Below are 22,294 nucleotides of genomic sequence, written 5' to 3'. Positions count from 1 at the left end.
ACTTTCCCATGCTGTCTTCCTTCCCTGCTCTGCCCCCTGTAGCGAAGGCGTCTCACCCCTTCCACACACCAACCATTATCGCGGGGCCACAGAACACAACAGCCTCCCTTCATCACACGGTTGTTTTGGAGTGCATGGCCACAGGAAACCCCAAACCAATCATTTCTTGGAGCCGTCTTGGTAAGTCATCCCTGGGGGCACAAATGTTAGGCATTTCCTTAATTTTTGTTCTTTCTAGTGCAGCCCGGGAGACGTTCATTTTACACACAAAGCACATGTTTGGCGATTGTATACCGGCTCCCCTTGCGGCATTTCAGTGTGTTTAGAGAGTTTTAGTATGGAGAGCCATGTACTCGTCGTGAGTGTACTGTTTCAGTTGTGGTCTGTTGATGACTTTTCGGATCCCGCATCACAACACTGTTTTAACGGAAGTGTCCTCTTTGAAACAGATCACAAGTCCATTGATGTCTTTAATACCCGGGTGCTTGGAAACGGTAACCTCATGATATCGGAGGTCAGGCTGCAGCACGCCGGAGTGTATGTTTGTCGGGCCACGACCCCGGGTACACGGAACTTCACGGTTGCCATGGCAACTTTAACTGTATTAGGTTTGTCGTCTTTTATTTCTTGTAACCGAGAGCCCCTTGCGTTTTAACATTTGCCGTTTTTATCTCATTTTATAACTTACTATCACATTTCTTGAGTTTTGTAGCAGTGATAGGAAGGCAGGTAACCCCCGTAATGAATTTCAGGTGAAAACGTAAGCCCTGTTTTAAAATAAAGATACAGACTCCTCCTGGCATCCTCATCCTGTCTACCTGTTTACCGTTTCCTTCTTCCTGTGTGGCTTTTATTCAAGTACTCCTCATACAAGTCCAGATACTCAGTCACCAAGCTAAATTTCTCCCTATCTGCCCATTGTCTGTCTACACAAGGGGCTGCATGTGGGGTTTAGTTAGGTCACGTTTGGGGTGATGTATTTTCCAGATGTTCAGGCAGATGGTCTCAGCAGGGAAGGTCTGGGGGGAGTGGGCAGGTCACTGAGCAAGGCCAGGGACGGGATCTGGATCCACACACACAGGAGGACCAGCGGGGACGCGATGTTCTGGCATGCGACTTGACGCGTCATTTTTTGGGCTGGTCCCAGGTGCTTGTGGTTCCTCTTGGGAGCTCAGATTTTTTTTTTCTTTACAAATTAGCTCCTCCTTCATTTGTTGAGTGGCCAGAAAGTCTAACGAGGCCTCGAGCCGGCACCGCTCGATTTGTCTGCCAGGCAGAAGGGATCCCCTCACCCAAGATGTCGTGGCTGAAAAATGGAAGGAAGATACATTCAAATGGCAGGATTAAAATGTACAACAGGTGGGTTGTGTCACTTGGTTCCTGTTTCGCAGAAAACTAAATGGCTTCAGTCACTTTTCTGTGAAATGGATATGGTATCACCTGAAGCACCTTCATAATCTTGGTAGGAATGTGTTCACTTCAAAAGCATAACCCGAGCACACCATAGGTTGCTTGGTATTTTTCATCGGGATCATAAAAGTGCCCTAGATCACTCGGCTATAATGAAGTGAATCTTGGGCAGGTCCTCAGACCAGGGCTCCAGTCTGTGTACTGCCACTGTGACCACATGTAACCCTATGGACCATGTGTAGTCTCCACTCCTTTCATAAAATGAGGACACTGGAAGACACGGAATTGCTCTCCAGGAAGCATTCTACAGTTCAAGCTTAATGATTTTAAGAACTCAACTGTTAATGCTGTACGAATTTCCTTGTATCCATTTTCATTGATGAGGAAAAAGTTTTTACGTAGTTTTGTTTGCCTTCGTTTTACATATAATATACAGATTAGATGTGGTTGCCGAGTAACATGCTTTGTTAACAAATGCCACACGTTTTTAGTAGTTTTCTTTTTATGTAATTTTTACATATCATACATTTCCATAGTTACGTCACTTTAAAGCAGAGTTGTGTACACATCATCTCACTCAGTTGTAGTGCTCCCTCCCCCATCACAAACCAAATTTTTAAGAATTTAAGCTGTCACCTAAAACACACAGGATTTGGATATGACAAATTCTATACCGTAGACTCAGAAAGTAATTAGTTTAAGTACAGAATCTTTTTCACCCGGCACTAATCCTGCAGTTTTTGCTCTCAGTGAGTTTTCTCGTGTAAAATGCGAGAGTGGTCAGGAAATAAGGAAGAATGGAAATAGTAAAGACAGGGGGGAGATAGGGAGCTTGATGTCACATTGGGAGGATTGTGACCGGTGAAGCTGAAGCAGAACAGGTAGGAGTTGCTGCTTGTAAGACGGATAACACTGCTCTGCAAACCGTCACCAACTCGGGAGGGAAAAGTTAAAAACCCAAAACGCTTCCAAAGAGAACAATCAAATGAGAGTGTCTCCAACACTAGCTGAGTTCTACTTTTGTCATGATCTGGGAGACTACGTGGAAATAATGTATTTTTTTTCTTTCTCCAGTAAATTGGTGATTAACCAGATTATCCCTGAAGATGACGCTATTTATCAATGCATGGCTGAGAATAGCCAAGGATCGGTTTTATCTAGAGCCAGACTGACCGTAGTAATGTCAGAAGACAGGCCCAGTGCTCCCTATAACGTGCATGCTGAAACGATGTCAAGTTCAGCCATCCTTTTAGCGTGGGAGAGGCCTCTGTATAACTCAGACAAGGTCATCGCGTACTCTGTGCACTACATGAAAGCAGAAGGTAAGCAGCCTCAAGACTTTCTGTAAGTACTACTGGCTGTACAAAGGGCATCTTGTCCACAAAAGTGCTTTTGACATTCTCTGACATTTACCTCTTTTAATAGACTAAACGATCGCCTGTTTGTTCGTGCGTTAGGTAAACCTTGCCTTGTTGTATACTTGTGTTATAATTGCAATCCAAGAGTTTTCTGATTTTATAAAGGAGCACTGGCTAAAAACGACAGCAGCGTTCTGAAAAATGGTAATTCCAGACAAGATAGAAACTCCTTAACTGGGACTTAATGTAACACTTTAAGTATGCAGGTACCTAAGAACAGGGGTGTAGCTCATACTTATCTTCCACAAAAGTAGAAGTCACCTCTCTTACAATGTTCACTCAGCATTCCTGATCCCGTTTTTTACAACCGATTTTATGCTTAGGTTTTGCTTTAGGAGACAATTTTCGAGGATAAAGAAAAGCTCTCTGTAAACCTGGCGCTGCCGCCCTCTGCCTCTCACAGGCACATTGGGGAGTTTTCCACAGAAACAGCCCCTTCATATGCAGCACGCATTAAAAACAAACACCCAGAGCGCGGTGACAGAATAAAATCGACTGTAGAAACAGGTGGTTGGTGGTTGTTGCTTGGGTTTTGGGGGGAGGGTTTTGTGCGTGTGTGTGTACTTGGAAGTAGTCTTTCGAAAAGGAATATTTTGAATTTAAATAAGGGCTCCCGGTAGCAAGAAGAATGAAAGCCTGATAACTGAGCGCAGCGGACTATGTTAATTCCCTTGCTAGTGCTTTGAGGAAGAGAAGGGAATGCTCGTTGGGCGGAGACCACTCTTGTTCACTATTATGGCTGTTTCATGAGAGCCTCCACATGCGGCTCAGTGCTCTATTCAGGGGCAGAACAAGCCTTTTTAATTCGAACTCAAGGACCTTGTTTGGTAGGTCAGAAATCGTACTATGCGGCTCCTAATTAACCAGCCATTAGCCGGTCTGTTGTGAAATGCCTGTAATCTTGTCTAATTAAAATGCTATCAAGTTAATTCAGAAATGTGGGAAAACTGAATCGTGGAATTTGCCTTCTGTTTTGTTTATAAATCCAGTGGTGAGCAGGGGCTCTGTCCTCGGCGGGTTTTGATTAGGTTGACATGCATTTATTGTGACTTGTCAGCAGAGTGCAGTCGCTGCCAGTGCTCTTGTTCCACTTTACAGGTTCACTCTGCAGGAATTTAATTCCACAAAGACAAATCCTTTCTATACCTTGCCATGCATATTTTATGAAGAATTGCGGAGGCTCCCCGACGCCCCCCCCCCCCTTTTAAAAACAAGAAAAGCGTTCTGTGGGAGGAAGAAGCATTTTCACAGCTCCTTCTCCTAGCTCCTTGGCCTTCCGTGTAAATAAAAGAAAACTAGTTTCAGTCAGATTTAAGAGAATCTCTAGTAGGGGTAGAATGAGGCCTTTTGCAGGACACCTTTTGCTTGGATTTGTTTTGTGGACAATGTAGCGCCTTTCCAATCCCTGCTGTCCTTGCACTCAGTTTTTTTAAGAGGGGGGGGATAAAAGAAGAAGAAATGAGTTTAAGCAATCAACAGGTGCCCTGTTAGGAATTAGAATTTTCTGCTGGACAGGAGCTCTGCTGCATGCTTTGACTGGATATTAAGTGAGGGCTAAACTAAAAAATTCGCTGCCATCAGCAACCTGCCTGTAGGACAAGGTAGAACTGTCCCCTGTGGGTTTCCGAGGCTGGGGATCTTTATTGGTGTAGAAGGCCGCATTATCCCACTGAGCAGTTGGTGGTTTCAAACTGCTGACCTTGTGGTTAGCTGCCCAGCGTGTACGCATTGTGCTCCCAGAGCTACCAGATGAGGGTCACAGAGGCTTGATTATTTCCAGGTACATTCAGAGAGGATTAATTATTTTCAGGTGAATTTAGCCAGCAAAAAAAAACGGCACTTCGCTAATTTGACCTGCCTTTCTGCGTTTTTGGAGTCCTGGTGGTGTATTAGTTACAGGCTGGGCTGCTGCCACAACCACCATCTACTGGGCAGGTACAGGTGGGACTGTCGACCCTGTGAAGAGCTAATCTGGGAAATGCACAGGGCAGTTCTGCCTTGTCCTGTACGGTCGCTGTGCGTCAGTCAACATCGCCTCCATGGCAGTAAACGAGTGAAAAGGTCACATTAAAAGTAAAAACCGTCACGCGGGAGACCGGGGTTCGATTCCCCGACAGGGAGCCAAAAAAAAAATGTAAAAACCGCATGGACCCTTTCTATTCTGTCATAGCCTGAATCACAGCGGATTCGACAGCACACAACAACAGAGGTAGCAGGTAGGGGTTAGCTCATAAAACCAGTGTGTCACAGTGAGGGGAAGGTAGTCTTTTCCGTTTTAATTTGAATATTCATCATTTGTAAACTCTGATTCTCGAAACCTAGGTTTAAATAACGAAGAGTACCAAGTAGTCATCGGAAACGACACAACTCATTATGTAATTGATGACTTAGAACCTGCCAGCAATTACACTTTCTACATTGTGGCGTACATGCCAATGGGAGCCAGCCAGATGTCTGACCATGTGACACAGAACACGCTAGAGGATGGTAAGAAAACATGCTTCTTGAGCATTTAAGTATGAACATCCGCTTACTCGATCAATTTCAATACACAGTGTGTTTTAAATTACAGAAAGTATCCTTTTTGATTAAAAATAGGTGTATTACATAGCAGGCGAATTTGCCATTTCAAATGCTGATTCTTGTGCTTTGGTGGTAGCATTTTTGTTTATATTTCACTGCAGAAGGTTTAATAATAAAATTGTTGTGTTACTGTATTTCCCCCCCAAAGGTTCTCATTTTAAAATTGTAAATATATCGGAAATATTTAAATGAATAGAAAACAAACTTTTGTAGGCATGAAAAAAAATATATAACTATATTGAGTGTTCTTACTGACTCTTCCCAGAGTCTAGAATTTGGAGCTTTTGAAATTCTGGAACCTGGGCTTTACAAAAGAGGTAGCAGGTAGGGGTTAGCTTTATGGGGGTCCCTGTTTATGGAGGTGGGGTGGGAGGGAAAGATCTGAGAAAGCCACATTAGAGATCGGTTTTATTTTGAGCTTCAGAATCTTTCCTTCAGTTTCTTTTCTGACCACAGGTTAAAAATTGAGTTGTCCTTTGGAGGGGATCGTTGTATAAATGGTGGGACTATCTTTTTCCTTAAGATATTCTTGGAGAATATTTTAAGACTCTTTTCAGGTTGTAAAAATGGGGTGTCTCACCCTCTAGGGCAGCGGTTCTCAACCTGTGAGTCATATCCCCTTTGGGCGTCCAACCACCCTTTCACAGAGGTCACCCAAGACCATATTTTTGATGGTCTCAGGAACCAAGACACCGCTCGTGTCTCCAGGTGGATCCGCCCACATGGAGATAAGCCCACCTACTGGGTCACCACAACATCAGGAGCTGTATTAAAGGCTCGCAGCATTAAGAAGGTTGAGAACGGGGGCTCTAGAGAACCTGTCTCTCTGTTCTGCCCTGTGGGAATGGGACTCCGTAACACTTCTGTTCTCTTTCCAAGTGTTTCTCATACTTCACAAGCAGTCCGTTCGCTTTCAAAATACATTTTTTGAACAAATGATTCCTGGGTGTGTGTGTGTGTGTGTGTGTGTGTGTGTAGAGGCAAGGGGTTAAGGGCAGGTAAAAATTAGCAAACATGACACACAGTAAATTCTGTACTATGTAAGCTATAAGTGCTGAAGAGGAGAAAGAAGCGGAGAAGGGGTTGGGAGATCTTGGGAAGGGGATTAAGATTTACCACAGCGTCTTCAGGAAGAACAAGTGACATTTTTGTGAAGCGTTGAGCAAGTGACTACCGTATGAAGACCTGAAGAAAATGCAACGAGGGATTGACTCGCATATGGCTAGGGTCAGTGTGTTCTAGATGAACGAGCTGGACATTGCAAAGGTCCTGGTGTGGTGATGGGAAGAGGAGAGAAGCAGGTGAGAAGGTAAAGGTCTAATGAAGAGTAAACTATGTAGGCCAACACTGTACATAGACAGGGTGTTCTGCGAATCCCTAATGGGTGCTTTGGCTTTGCCTTTGAGTGAGATGGAAGCTCTTTTGAGAAGAGGGTTAGGATCTGACTTCATTTTAACTGAGAATACCGAGCAGGGACGGGGCAGAAGCACAGAAACCTTTTAGGAGGCTCTTGCAACAATACAGGCCCATGGGGATGATGGCCAGGAGTATGAAGGATGCATTGGAAGTGATGGAGCTGCAGGCCTGGGTGTGGAGTGTGAGTACAACAGAGGAGTTGAGGATGACTGAGGCTTTTGACCTGAGCAACTGGACACATGGTATGGCCATGGCTGGGAGTTAGGAAGATTGAAGGAGCTGTCATTAGTACCCCCGTTTTGTATTGGAAGCAGTTAACGTGATTTGGCCATGTGATCACACAAAGTAATACATGGGCACAGAATAGTAAGTGGTAGAATAAGGATTCAGAACCAGCGAGTTTAATTCTAGTGCCCAGTTCTTTCTCTTCACGTTGGACTATATGTACCTAGTACACTTGACTTGTTTTTCTGGAAGTCTGGTTTTATTAAAAATATTTCTAGAAAAAGGCAACCCAGGACCCATCTGTAGGCAACTGGACATCCCATTATAGAAGGGTCTTGGGGAGGAGATGAGCCAGTCAGGGTGCGATGTAGCAACGATGAAACATACAACTTTCCTCTAGTTCCTAAATGCTTCCTCCCCCTACTATCATGATCCCAATTCTACCTTACAAATCTGGCTAGACCAGAGGATGTACACTGGTACAGATAGGAACTGGAAACACAGGGAATCCAGGGCGGATGATCCCTTCAGGACCAGTGGTGAGAGTGGTGATATCAGGAGCATAGAAAGAAGGTGGGGTAGAAAGGAGGAACCGATTACAAGGATCTACATGTAACCTTTTCCCTAGGGTTTGGACAACAGAAGAGTGAGTGAGGGAAGATGTCTGACAGTGTAACCTATGACAAAATAATAATTTATAAATTATCAAGGGTTTATGAGGCAGAGGGGAGCGGGGAGGGAGGGGAAGAAATGAGCTGATGCCAAGGGCTTAAGTGGAGAGCAAATGCTTTGAGAATGATGAGGGCAACGAATGTGCGAATGTGGTTGACACAATGGATTGCAGTGAATTGTATGGGCCCCCAATAAAATGATCTTTTAACAATAAATGAATAAAATGAAAAATATTTCTAGAAAAACAGCTTTCATATTAGACACCATATGTTATCATTTGAAAGATAAAATTTACATTTATTTCTAAAATACAACTCGAACACCTTAAGGCACTGCTTGCTGTTAATCCCGGGTTCTCTTTGCTGTTAAGACCATTCACTTCCACTTCAAAGGTACTTTGATCGACTCATACGTGAAATATTCTCATGTTTCATATGACTGTTACATAGCTCCATATACATCCCTAACAAAGCCAAAGAACGATGAAAACCTTGCTTTCTTGGGTCTCTCCCACAGCCAGACCTCACTTTATTGCACCTCACTGTGCTAATAACACTGTGCAAACAGTGCATTTTTCACCCATGGAAGACTTGTGGCAACTCTGTGTTGAGCAATCTACCAGCGCCATTTTACCAACAGCTCATATCGGTGTCACACGTCGATAATTTTCATACCCTTTCAGACTTTTTCGTAATGCTGTTGCACACTCAGTAGACTACCACCCACAAACCACAACAAAATCCACTGCCAGCAAGTTGATTCTGACAACATAGCAACTTAGAGAGGGTTTCCGAAACAAAATGTTGATGGGAGCAGACAGCCCCGTTTTTCTCCCACGGAGCAGCTAGTGGTTTTGAACCACCAACCCTGTATTTAGCAGCCCGATATCTGATGCATAGCCGCATCAGGGCTCCTTAAGGACTGCAGGTGTACAGGCACTGGGAGACTCGCTTCATTGCCATGGTCTCTTGTTGAACCCACGTATTGTCTAGGTATGTCTGTTCTTGGATCGCCCTCCGTATTTTTCCCTTCTGGTCTAGTTTCTTCTCGAGTTGGGTGCAAACCTCTGCTCAGGCTAAAAGGATCTCTGTTCTGTACCATGTTATGTACTGTGTGTAAGAGACAGCAGCCAGTGCTGCCGTGTTGCGTGGTAACTTTGACCCTACTTATTTATTATGAATCCTGTTTTCTTGTATGACTAGTTCCCCTGAGACCTCCTGAAATTAGCTTGACGAGTCGAAGCCCCACAGAGATTCTCATCTCCTGGCTGCCCATCCCCGCCAAGTATCGGCGGGGTCAAGTGGTGCAGTATCGGCTGTCTTTCCGCCTAAGTACCGAGAACACCGTCCAAGTTCTGGAGCTTCCAGGGTCCACGCATGAGTACCTTTTGGAGGGTCTGAAACCCGACAGCATCTACCTAGTCCGGATAACTGCTGCCACCAGAGTGGGCCTGGGAGAAGCGTCAGTGTGGACTTCCCACAGGACACCCAAAGCTACCAGTGTGAAAGGTAAACCTCTTAAGGACTGTGGGGGAGAGCGTGCCATATTTTTATTTCTGAGCCACTTTTTGTCTAAAGTTATGTTGATACATTCTCAGTTCTGCTTTGTGAATAAGAATGTCCCATTGGTCATGGACTTGATCGATGGGTGCGTTAGTGTACACATATGTGGCTGTCGCGTTGGCTTGTCTAACAACTCCTCATGCGCAGATGGGTCCAAGTCAAACTGAGCTACCAAAAGTTACATTTTAGTGAAGGCCTAATTCGTATCATTTCTATAGATTTTAATTAATTCCTTTAATTGCAAGAAGTTCCAGATTAGAACCTTCTTTCTTACTAACGTAGAATGTAGCACAACCATTTGGAGGTTTTGTGTTTTGTATGTGGTTTATCGATTAATGTCTGTCATATCTATCACATAGGGGATGTCAGATGGTTGAAATTAGAAGTACTCCTGTTCTCCCCCAACTTCCCTCTCCCCTCCTGGTATTGTTACTCTCATTATTGGTTCTGAAGGATTTATTTGCCCTGGATTCCCTGTACTTCCAGCTCTCATTGGTACCAGTGTACATCCTCTGGTCTAGCCAGATTCGTAAGGTAGAATTGGGATCATGATAGTGGGGGGGAAGAAGCATTAGAGAACTAGAGGAAGGTTATACGTTTCATCGGTGATCTGCACGCTGACTGGCTCGTCTCCTCCCCGCGACCCTTCTGTAAGGGAATGTCCAGCTGCCTACAGATGGGCTTTGGGTCTCCACTCTGCTAGGAGAAGGTGCGGGAGAGAGGGGAAACCCATCAAAAGGATATACATATAACCCCCCTCCCTGGGGGACGGACACAGAAAAGTGGGTGAAGGGAGACATCAGACAGTGTAAGACATGGAAAAAATAATAATAATTTATAAATTATCAAGGGTTTGGGAGGGAGGGGAAAAATGAGGAGCTGATACCAATGGCTCAAGTAGAAAGAAAATGGTTTGAGAATGATGATGGCAGCAAACGTATAAATGTGCTTGACACGATGGATAGTGATGAGTTGTACAAACCCCAATGAAATGATTTAAAAAAGAGGAGAAATTAGAAGTATGTATTGCTTCTTTCAGGAGCCCTGGTGGCATAGTGGTTCTGAGCTGGGCTGTGTGATCTAAGAGGTCAGCAGTTCAAAACCACCAGCTCCTAAAAAGATGGGACTTTCTACTCTCATGAAGCATTCTATGTGGTTGCTGTGAGTTGGTATAGATTTGATGGTAGTGAGTTTTTATTGCCTCTTTAGGGGCCCTGTTGGGATAGTAGTTATGCTTTGGCTTGCTAACTGCAGGGTCAGCAATTCAAGACCATCAGCTGCTTCCTGGGAGAAAGATGGGTCTTTCTACTCCCATAAAGAGTTTCAATCGTGGAAAAAATGATTAGGGCAAAGAATGTACAGATGTGCTTTATACAATTGATGTATGTATATGCATGGATTGTGATAAGAGTTGTATGAGCCCCTAATAAAATGTTTAAAAAAAAAAGAGTTTCAAACTTGGAAGCTCATAGGGGCAGGTCTACCCTGGTCTTGTAGGGTTACTGTGAGTCAGCTTTCACTGGATGGCATGGAGTTTGGTTTGGTTGGACTGCCTCTTTGAAAAAGGACATTAAAAGCGTACAGATATAGATGCTATTCTGTGCTTACTGATGGATTTTAGCTTTTTGTGGGTCACGTTTGGTATTTTTATCTCGACATTTAACGTCATCGTGAACATTTAAAAGTTACGTTAAAGTATAATTGTTGGGGTTGAGTTTCACTTTTAACTATGCATTTATAGTTTTAGATGGAAAGAATTTATACTGCTGTTTCCACGTCAATTTTGTTTTCTGGTGAATTTTCTAGCCCCAAAGTCCCCGGAGTTACATTTGGAGCCTCTGAATTGTACGAGCATTTCTGTGAAGTGGCAGCGAGACGCCGAGGACTCGGCAGCCATCCGGGGCTTCAAGCTGTACTATAAGGAAGAAGAGCAACAAGAGCACGGACCCATCTTGCTGGAGGCCAGCACCCTTCACTACACGCTCAGTGGTTTAGGTGAGTCAGCCTTGCCTGGCCCTCCCCTTTCCCGCTTCTCTGACCAGTTGGGCAGAAAGTAACTGGACACCAGGCACGGGACCTGACTCGATGATAAGAAAAGGAGGAGTTCACTTCGCTGGATCACGGTCTATGTCATATTGCTTAAATTGGTGATTGGCAAAGTGTCAGGTAACCATGGTAACACTCCATCTTTCCTCGGCTCTGGACATCTGCTTTGCTTGCCAGCCTTGACTTCTGGCAGAGTGAAATCCTGATGTCCCCTGAGTGGGTATTGCTAGTACGAATATCACCAAAGGATCAGAGACGGTCCCTCATGTTGTGTGAAAAGCAAATTCTATCTAAAATGAGTAGGTACATAAAAGTAGATATTCCGTCTTCACAGTATAAAGTGCACACTTAACTGGTTTGTTGCTTATGACCAAAATTTTAAGCCCTTCAGAATCAAAGTAATAATTTTCATCATCATGATTGCCAAATGCCCACTGAATAGTGCTGGCACGTTCAACGCACTGGAATGTCAGGAAGCACTTTGGCTTTCCTTTCAGGCTGCCCCTGGGAGATGAGGGAAGGTCAGAGGCACAGGGGTCCCTGTGGCTGCTCAGCGGTCAGCCTGACCTCGCAGTCGCACAGGACGTGGCGGGAATGGGCGTTTGCCGCCACGCGGACATGGTACCCAGCGCTTTAGTTCCCCGCCTAGTTTTCCACATGTATTCCCACACATGATCTTGTCTTCTGACTTAATCTGTATTCAGGCAGATACATGTCAATATCGACCTCTGTCGCATGCCTTTGTAAACGATGAGCAGACGTTACGTATGTCCCAGCTGGGCCTTCTTTCAACACAAATAATATGAGATGACTTAACCGCTGTCAGCAAAATCAGCACCACTTGTGTCTATAGCCGTGGCTTATCAGTGTCCCCTTCCTTTCCATGTTTTTATCATTTGTTGCAGAAATTTATTTATGGCATATCAAATAAGAAATATCATGTGTTACAGTTGTTGATGAAGAATAATAGATGGAATTCAGTACTTACCATTTCCTCACTGTTAAGGAAATTAAAGACAGAAATTTTAAGTATATAGAAAATTTAAATACATTGCAATTAAATACACTCATGTAAACAAATAAAAATTATGTTAGGTAAAAATAAAAACTCCATGCTTGTGAAAAGTTTAGATATCATTACATCTTTAGCTCTTAAAAACAATTTTAAAATTATTCTACAGATACATATGCATAAAAGGAAAGAGCTCTTGACCCTCGTTAACTTTTAAACATAGTCTGAATAATACAAGGGGGCTTCAAAAAGTTCATGGAAACATTCCATTAAAAGACCATAAAAATTTTCCACAGACTTTTTGAAGTTCCCTTGTAGTTAGCTTTCACAACTCTAAAACTGTATTTCCTCTCGCAAACAACTGCCTTTGTTTTTATGCCACAAAAATCCTTCGTGTAAGTTATTTGGGGTACCTCAGGTGAAGATCACTTTCATGCAGCCGCTAGGAAAGGGTTGTGTTGTAGGGAAGGTGCCCTACCTGTTCAACAGCACCGTGCTTCCTGACCGAGTAATTAGATGGAGTAGTTGAACTAATTGCAGTCCCCTTAAGAGAGGCTCTCTCAGCTGTGGGCTCCTTCTGGTTAGCACGGTCCACCCGCATGCTGGCCAGCAGGGATGTAGTCATGTGGATCCAAGCTGTGTGTGGCTGGCGACTAGATTCCCCCTGCGATCACTTCGGGCCTAGTGTTCTTTTTCTAGAAGGCTGGCTGTGGACCTAGCCAAATGTCTATAGCAAGCAAATGCCTTCAATCCACTGAGCAGACCAGTGTTCACCGCTCTCGCCCTTTCCTTCTTACTCTGCAGTGTGCGTGCGTGTGTGTGTGTGTTCTGTTAAGTGGACAACTGACCATCTGTGACCATCTTTAGCCAGAGCATCTGGCGGTGGCTGCCTGTTTAACAGAGAGTGATGTGTCTAGAGGGCAGGAGGTTAAGGGAACCCTATCTGTAGCTTGCTTGGTGAATACTAGCTTTCCCTGAGCTTCTGCGCATTAAAGGTACTCTAACCGGATCTGGAGTTACTGAGTGGTCTTGCAAATGAATTTAAATGCTTCAATTTGCTGATTCGGTGTCAATTTTAGTAGCAAACTGATGTCTCACAATTTCATTTTCATACTAATACCCTTTCTGATGCCCTAATACACATCCTTTTCTTTCCACTTCTGGTAATTTAAGTTTCCAGTAAGAATGTGTATTATTGGGATCTATTCCCACTGATGACACCCACAGTTCTTTATTTCTGAAAGAAATATCTTCTCATGTACTTAAGCATCTTTGAAAATTTTTCTAAGATAAGGCATTGTAATATTAGTTACAAAATGTAAGCATTGTAATATTAGCTACAAAATGTAACAGATAAACTCTCTGCTCAAAACAGGGATTGAATCAAAAGACACTTAATTGAAGAAAAAAAAAAGACACTTAATTGACTTGTTCCTGTTTCCCCCAAAACTTCTGATCAAATTTTTTGTACTTAGTGAAAGCTTTTTTGAAAACATTTTGCTCTAAAATACAGAATAGTTTGTTGGTTGAAGTGGCTAAAAGATTCTTGTGTTGTCTTCCATTGACAGGGCAATGGAAGTATTTTGAAGTTGCTGGTTTAGTGGTTTCAAAATAGACAGTTTGGTTTCCATTAGAAGTGGTGTACTTTTGGGGGATTTGAAATAAAGCATTACATTTATGATATACTGTATCTAGGTGGTTGCTTCTAAATTGTGGCCTGAGGTTTGGTTCAGGTTTTTGCATCTTTTCAATTAGATTTTTTTTTAATGTTTGAAAGGAGCTCCTATGTCAATTTTAGTTTTACTTTCCTCCTTTTTTAGCCACTCAGACCAATATTTATATCTGAGGGGTAAGGGATGTAGAGGGTTTGTTTGTTTTCCATGAAGCCACTAATATTTTATTTGTGTGTGTGTGTATGCTAAACCACAATCCATCATTCAATAGTATTAAGCACACTTGTACATATGTTGCCATCAACATGTTCAAAAAAATTTCTTTCTACTTGAACCCTTGGGATCAGCTCCTCTTTTTCCCCCACCCTTGTGAATCCTTGATCAATTATATATTATTGTTATTTAGTGTCTTACACTGTCTATCGTCTCCCTTCACCCACCTCTGTTCTTTGTCCCCCTGGCGGTGGGGGTGGGCTTTTTATCCAACCTTGTGATGGGCTCCCCCTCCCCACCACCTCCATCCCCCTACCCTCATGATATCGCTACTCCCACTACTGTACCTGAAGGTTTTATCTGTCCTGAATTCCATATGTCAAGAGCTCTTATCTGTACCAATGTGTGTACTCTGATCTAGCAGGATTTGCAAGGTAGAACTGACTCATGGTGGTAGGGGGAGGAAGCATTCAGGAATTAGAGGAATGATGTGTATTTCATCTGCACCCTGGTTGGATCATCCCTTCCTTGTAACCCCTCCATGGGGGGATGTCCAGTTGTCTACAGATGGGCTTTGGGTCTCCTCTACAAGCTCCCTCTTTCACATCGATATGATTGTTTGTTTGGGTTCTTTTGATAGCTGATCCCGTCGACACCTGTGGTCACACAGGTTGGGGTGCTTCGTCCACGTGGGCTTATTGGCTTCCCTGTTAGATGGCCGCTTGTTTAACTTAAAGTCTTTAAGACCCCAGACACTAGTTTTTGATAGCTGGGCACCATCAGCTTTCTTCACCACATTTACGTATGCACCCAGTTTGTCGTCAGCAATTGTTTTGGAAATGTGAGTATCCAAGAGTGCCAGGTTATCAAAACAAAGTGTTCTTGTGTTAAGAGAGGTCTTGAGTAGAAGCCCAAAGTCCATCTGCTATCTAATACTTATATATAAGTACCGTATATACTCATGTATAAGCCGAGTTTTCCAACATATTTTAATGCAGTATTTATGGTAAAATTAGGTGCTTCGGCTGACAGTCTGGTTGGTTTACACTCAAATATATATCTATGTACATTGGCCTCTATTCCATTCATAAATTAATATTTACATATATACATGCCCATAGCTATACCTCCTACATCTTTCCTTTATTTCCTTTCACCTTCCTCCTATCCCTCTATCATGCTCACTCTCTATTAGCTCTCGTAATTCCTCTCAGATACATTGCACTTGATCGAACCCCACCAGGCAGTATACGCCCTCTTTGCCATCCATTCTAGATCTCTTGTGGTCCTTATTCTTGAGTTTGTTGGTTCCCTAATCCCCCTCCCACTCCCTCCTCTCCCGTGTCCCCCCTGGAAACACCGGTCCCGTTATTTTCTCCTCGGGATTGTTCGTCCTGCCTATCTTATATAGCTGGACATAGGGCAACAAAACAAACAAATAAACAAACAAACAACAACCTAAACCAGCCGCCAGTATTGTTCCAGGTCTGTCTGCTGATCTTTATGTATGTTTTCCAATCAAGTCTGATGAGGTGCCGAGCCCTGTGCCCCGAGTCTGTTTTCAGGATTCCTCGGGGACTTGGTTACCTTGCTCCCCTTGCTGCCCTGTTGCACTCCCTTCATGTGTCACCCCGCTGTGCATGGGGCAGACAGGACACACTTTCCTCACAGTGTCTCCAGTGCTGTCCCCCTAGAGCAATGGGTCAGTGAGGGAACGCTGTGACTGAGACTTAACTTTTTACAGAAGTAAAAAGCCGAATTTTGCTCCCTTAGCGTGACTGGTGGTTTCAAACTGCCGCCTTGCAGTTATTAATTCAACGTGTAACCCCACGACATCACTGGGGCTCCTAAACTATGGTTGGGGCTGTCTTTGTAAGCTTTTAGAAACTGTTCGGGATTGTTCAGCCTTGAGATCAAGGGGAAATTATTTAGATGACACAGTTGTCGTTTTAGAAATTAGGACATTGGTGTATTCAAGTAGATCATCTGTAGCTTTTATTTCCCAAAGCACTCATGCTGTTTTACTGCATGTCACAGTAAGCATGAGGAGTGAGCATGAGGGTTAGCACCAGTCATAAAGATGCAGATTTCGAAAACAACTGGCAATCTCTGTGGGTCGCTTACCTACTCCAAGATTGGAGGTTTTTTTGGAAGCATGGCGAGGTGAGGTCAGGTTTCTGGATGCTGTCTTTTTCACTGTACCAGAGTGATAATAATAATGATTTTATATCTCAGGGAGGAGAATAAGGAACTAACGCTGGCGAGTCAAACTGATGCGGCTGGAAGGATGTCTGTCCTGTCCTTTAACAGAGGGAGACGTTTTGTTTTGTTCTAAGATCATTTTAACGGGGGCCCTTACAGCTCTTATCACAATCCGCACATCAACTGTTTCGAGCATATTTGTACATTACGTTGCCATCATTATTGTCAAACATTTACTTTCTATTTGAGCCCTTAACAGCTCCTGTTTTTCGAAGAAGATTTTGTGGCTTACGGAAGAAGCTCCTTTTATTGGAGAGAATACACTGTGTACCTTACTGTAATCGTGGTTTTGTTTAGAGAAGTGTTATAATCACTCAGTTTATGAAGTGTGGAAGTTCCCTTTTGAGTCCAGCCCTATGCTTTGTCATCCCTCTCATATAAAGTCTTGGGTAGCACTTAGACAATCTTGGGAAATGTCCAGGAAGAAAGCCTGCTAATGAGGTGGTTTTGCAATTTTTCGACAGCACCCTTTCTCCCATGCAGGTGGTTTCAAGCTGCCGATCGTGCCACTAGCAGCCCAAGTTGTAACCCACTAGGCCATCGAGACTCCTAGGGTGGCAACACTGGTGCGCTGTATCTTAAAACAAAATCCTCCTAGTCTTGAGTGGTTCCAAGAGTAGTGATTATTAGCCTGTAAAGTGATCTGGTATCATTTTGGTTGCTAGGATTCCTCTGTATTAAAGCTACATGGAAAGGAGCCCCGGTGGCAATGTGGGTGAGATGTTGGCCTGCGAACCACAAAGTAGGAGGATCAAACCCACCAACTGCCCCAGCGGAGAAAAATGAGGACTTGAACCCTGGGCAGGGCCATTAGGAGTTGGAATCGACTCAATGGCAGTAGCTTACACACTCAATCAATTAATAATGTAAACATTATTGAGGATCCTGTCCAAATTAGCTCTGGCTTCACAAGTCAAAATTTATTTTCGTAAGATCAAGTTACAACTTTTTTAACAGATGTTTTGGGATTCATGTAAAATTTCATTTACATAGGCAACATCGTCGGGTTATGCCTCACATTTTCTGTCTACAATTCTTGTGCCCTGTTTACCACAGTTCCTGCTGTTTGCAGAAACATCCCTCTCAATGGTTTCTGATTGCTTTTCCTCATCATCTCTTTCCAACGAGCCGCAAAGGCAGTTCTCTAGAAGTTGAAGGCAGTAGACTTGTCATGGGGATTACTTGGGAAACCACCTGCTCCACAGACCAGAGAAATAGCTCACAAGATGCTGTGCAACGTATGTGAAATGAAGGGAACACTGAAGAACGTTACATTTCCTTTGCTCTGCTCGCAAATAACCTTTAAGTCATCCTTTTTTATGTTTAATTAAGTTATTATCGAGCCAGAACTGACATAAGGTGGTGCTAACTGAAGTGACTTTGGTGCTATTTGGCAAGAAAGTGAAAATATTTTGAATATTTGTGTCTATAAAAATATTATATATGATTGCTAACTCAAACTTTAATGTTTTAGTATCTTCTTCAAAAAAAGGTCTTGTTAATACAATCACCATTGTTAAAACAGTGGAAAGGAAAAGGTTTTTCATTTGCCAACTTTAACCACCTCAGTTAAAGGCAAAATGTTTCTAGACCTGGTGAAACTGAGGGAACTGTACATCCCTGGATATTTTTCCTTCACCTTCACGAAAAGTTGTCTGTCATTCTAAATGATTTTTCTCCCCAACAAATCACATGGACATTTCTCTTAGTAAGTGAAACATTAAACATTCTCATTCTCTGAGCTAAAACTTTCAGTAGACAGGTTTTTTTTAAATCATCTTTGTAGACCTCTGCAGACTAAATTCGGTCCGTGTAGACAAGGTTATATTTCTATTTGTTATTAATTTAACGCACATACAGACTTGTCAGTTTCCTTTTTATTTTCTACAAAACATAGAGGAATTTTAAATAAGAAAGGAGCAAATGTATGGGAATAATATAGTTGGTCGATTGTACCCTGCAAGGCAGAAAAATAATTTTGTACTTCTTGAGATTTGAAATCCTTTTTTTAGCTTACTTTTTAATACACTTAGATGAAATAGTGCTGTTGTAATTTGTGCTTCTGCTGCTTAAGTTTAGAGCGTTACAAACAACACGCACATGTCCCTGAAGCGGGAAATGCCGTGTGTTTGTGTGTGGTCTGTCGTACTGGGCAGTAATTATATGAAGGGCATACTATGGGATGTTACACAGAGCACATGTATACTTCATACTTAAGTATTTTCTCAAACATTTTGTTCATCATGTTTAAATCCGGCTGTGTTTGATCGTCCAGGAAACAAAGTCCCAAAACATGAACTGAGCTTTCTCTTGGACTTTTCTCTTCTTGGTCCAGAGTAGCCATCCCTTCCAGAGATGTTCTGAGTGAGATGTGTTGGGAAAAGACATCTTGGCATGGAAAGTGTGATGTGTGAGCAAAATGATGCCCAGCACCTCCTTGCTCCCCGCCTTTAAGACTAGAAAGCCAAGTTGTGTTTTGTCCTGTCCCCCCACCTTCCCCAGGAAGGAGATTGGTGCATTTTCCTACATGGCCATCACTTTTGTTGCTCTGCAGTTGTTTTACTGCTTTAGCATCTGTGTGGCAAGCCCTCTAGCAGACAATGGTCGGGGAGGGGGCTCAGTGACATCTGGTTTCTCTTTGCAGGAAGACAGAAAAGTTGATATTTAGCATTTAGCAGAGAAAGCAGTTTTTATCTGTAGAAGAGGACTTTTTTCAGCACCTAAATTAGCTTGCTGTGATTCATATGCATATGTTTTGTTTTCCTGTCTGAAAGAGAAGCAAACAGAAAAAGAAAACCATCAGCCCTAAAATGCTCCTAGCATAGATAAGCCCTCTGACCTTTCCCGCTGGGTGAAGATTTACAGTACTTGTGGAGGCTCTCTTCACAGGCCTGCCTTGAAAAGGGCTTCAGAGAAAGTAAGACTCCTAGGGAGATGGAGAAAGGGAAGTTTTATTATTTCAAACAACTGTGTGTGTGTGTGTGTGTGTGTGTGTGTGTGAGAGAGAGAGAGAGAGAGAGAGAGAGAGAGAGAGAGAGAGAGAGAGAGAGAGAGAGAGAGAGAGAGATAGATAGATATTTCTTTCTTTCCCCTTCTCTCAAATGAAAATACCTCTTGGGTTGCCAGTGTGAAGTCTGGCATCTCAGAGTTTGGGGGCTGGTAGAAGGGGTAGTTAAGGATTGAGGGGTAACTTGACCATAGTAGACTTCTCTCTGTCTCCATTCATGCCCCTTAGGAAATATCCCCTCCTGCTTCCTACCTCGGATTAAATCCCACCTGAAATAGCTGGTGAGTTTTCTGGTTGTGGTTTTGTTTTAATTTAGAGAAAGCAAACCAGCAGATACTTTGTTCTGTGTTGTTTTTAAAGGTAGACATGACTGAAAGATGGCCAAAGTGGGAAGCAGTAATTGCTTATCTTTTTATATGCGAAGAAATCAAGATGTTCTTTGGCTATAAAGCGCGTGAAGAACAAAAAACAGGGAGCCCCGTCTTTTGTCTCCACACAAAAAAATTGTAACCTGATCCCAAATGAAGCTTACCGTGAAGATACTGGAAGACATTTTCATGACTTGTGATCCACATCTCTATTTAAGAGTATTTAACTAATGGCTTTACACTGAATCTCTAAATCCTGGATCTCTAAAAATCCCAACATTATCTACAGCACTTTGCATTTATAGCTTGCGGTTGATTTATTAACCTAATTTTACTGTTTCATCTTCTACTTCCTTACTCTATGCGTGGAACACAGTCAAACTGGTGACAAGTAAGAGCTGTATTTTCCTAGGCCTAAGCAGATGCTCACAGTTGTGGATCAGCTCTTGATTGTTTGATTGGCCACTCCTTTCAAAGGGTGCTTTGAGGAAGGGAAGAAAAGCTTCGGTAAACTCTGGGTTCCCCTATTTGTAAGAATCCACCAGCGTGGTAAAAGACGGAGCGGCAAAAGCATCTTCCCGAAGAAGGAAAAACTCTAGGAGGAAATTAAATCAATACTGCCCATTAATCATAGTGCTTGTCAACTCTCAGACCACTCTAGAAGTTTCTGGTGAATGTAAAGAATCTTTAGATGTGTGAGGTCCTTAAAGATCTCAGTCAGTCGAAGAAGGGGAGGTTTTTAAAGTGCTTCATTAGCACATGAAAGAAACTTCAGAATGGATAGGGGGATAAAACATTTGCCTTAAAGCCTTCATTACACTTAAGCCTTTTGTTTTGTTTTGCTTTCAGTTTGTTATTAAAAAAAAAAGAGAAAACTTAGTTAATGCAAGTGAAATTTTAAGTTTTGTACTAATTATACGGTCCACATGGTGCAGGAGAGCTGGAAATCCATTAAAGAAGAAAAACTATTCATTATCGCAAAGATATTTTAACTTTGCTATGGTAAATATACGTCTATATAAGGACAGGTTTGCCATGTTACTCCTTTTTAAGGGTTCAATTCAGTGACATCAGCTACATTCACCATGTTGTGCTGGCCATCACCCTTGTCCGTGTCCAGAAGTTGTGCGTTACCTTAAGCAGACACTCAGTATCTCTTCTGTAGTAACTTCCGTCTTCCCACCTGAGCCCCTGGTAATCAGTCATCAACTCTGGTCTCTTTGCATCGACCTACCCGAGGCTTTCCATATATACTCGAGAATAAGCCGACTCGCCTATCAGCCCAGGCACCTAATTTTACCACAAAACCTGCATTTAAGATATGCTGGAAAAAAACTCAGCGTATACACGAGTATATATGTTAAGTGGGATCACATACCGTTTCTTCTTTTGTGTCCGACTTCTCTCAGCATAAGGTTTTCAAGATCCATCCATTCATGTGTCTTTCTTTTTAGCTTACTATACCAGTGTCGGTGTAGGGCACGTTCTGTTTCCTCGTGAATCTCTTGAACACTCGCGGTTGTGAATAGTGCTCCGGTGAACACTGATGTTGAACTCCTACGCTCAAGTCTTGGGTAGAAACCTAGGAGTAGAATAGTGGAATTGCTGGGTCATAGGGCAATTCTATGTTTGATTAAAACATTTTTACATCTTTGTTTCATAAAGTACAGATTAGAGTAGGACAGAAATATGTGAATCTGTTTCTTTAAAAAATTAAATGTGTGTGTGCGCATTTATATATATGTATATATGCTCTTGTGGGGAATACTTGTTTTAGAAAAATATTTTATTATTAGAGCATGCAACAGAAAAATTCTAGAGACCACTTTTCTTTTTTTTTTAAACATTTTATTAGGGGCTCATACAACTCTTATCACAATCCACACATATACATACATCAATTGTATAAAGCACATCCGCACATTCTTTGCCCTAATCACTCTCAAAGCATTTGCTCTCCACTTAAGCCCTCTGCATCAGGTCCTCTTTTTTTTCCCCCCTCCCTCCCTGCTCCCCTCCCTCATGAGTCCTTGATAATCCACAGATTGCTATTTTGTCATATCTTGCTCTATCCGGAGTCTCCCTTCCCCACCTTCTCTGCCATCCATCTCCCTGGGAGGAGGTCACATGTGGATCCTTGTAATCAGTTCCCCCTTTCCAACCCACTCGCCCTCCACTCTCCCAGCATCGCCCCTCACACCCCTGGTCCTGAAGGTATCATCCACCCTGGGTTCCCTGTGCCTCCAGCTCCCATATGCACCAGTGTACAACCTCTGCTCTATCCAGTCCTGCAAGGTAGAATTCGGATCATGGTAGCTGGGGGGAGGAAGCATCCAGGATCGGGGGAAAGCTGTATTCTTCATAGGTACTACATCGCATCCTGACTGACCCATCTCCTCTCCTAGACCCCTCTATGAGGGGATCTCC

The 22,294-nt window shown here is 42.9% G+C and overlaps 1 protein-coding gene across 1 annotated transcript in view; it reads left to right on the top strand.

Annotated features, from left to right (window-relative positions):
• Nucleotides 1-22,294, top strand: part of PRTG (protogenin) — a 130,050-nt gene that overhangs the window by 66,688 nt on the left and 41,068 nt on the right. Inside the window, exons 5-11 of the mRNA XM_075531523.1 lie at nucleotides 43-180; nucleotides 450-608; nucleotides 1,200-1,359; nucleotides 2,485-2,732; nucleotides 5,151-5,315; nucleotides 8,927-9,232; nucleotides 11,093-11,281. Of these exons, the coding sequence (XP_075387638.1) occupies nucleotides 43-180; nucleotides 450-608; nucleotides 1,200-1,359; nucleotides 2,485-2,732; nucleotides 5,151-5,315; nucleotides 8,927-9,232; nucleotides 11,093-11,281 (1,365 nt within the window). The remainder of the gene's footprint in view (nucleotides 1-42; nucleotides 181-449; nucleotides 609-1,199; nucleotides 1,360-2,484; nucleotides 2,733-5,150; nucleotides 5,316-8,926; nucleotides 9,233-11,092; nucleotides 11,282-22,294) is intronic.

Source organism: Tenrec ecaudatus, chromosome 14 (assembly GCF_050624435.1).
Source record: "Tenrec ecaudatus isolate mTenEca1 chromosome 14, mTenEca1.hap1, whole genome shotgun sequence".
In the NCBI taxonomy this organism is placed as follows: domain Eukaryota; kingdom Metazoa; phylum Chordata; class Mammalia; order Afrosoricida; family Tenrecidae; genus Tenrec; species Tenrec ecaudatus.
The sequence above is the reverse complement of the archived record's forward strand: the minus strand, read 5'-3'. Positions and strand labels throughout refer to the sequence as shown.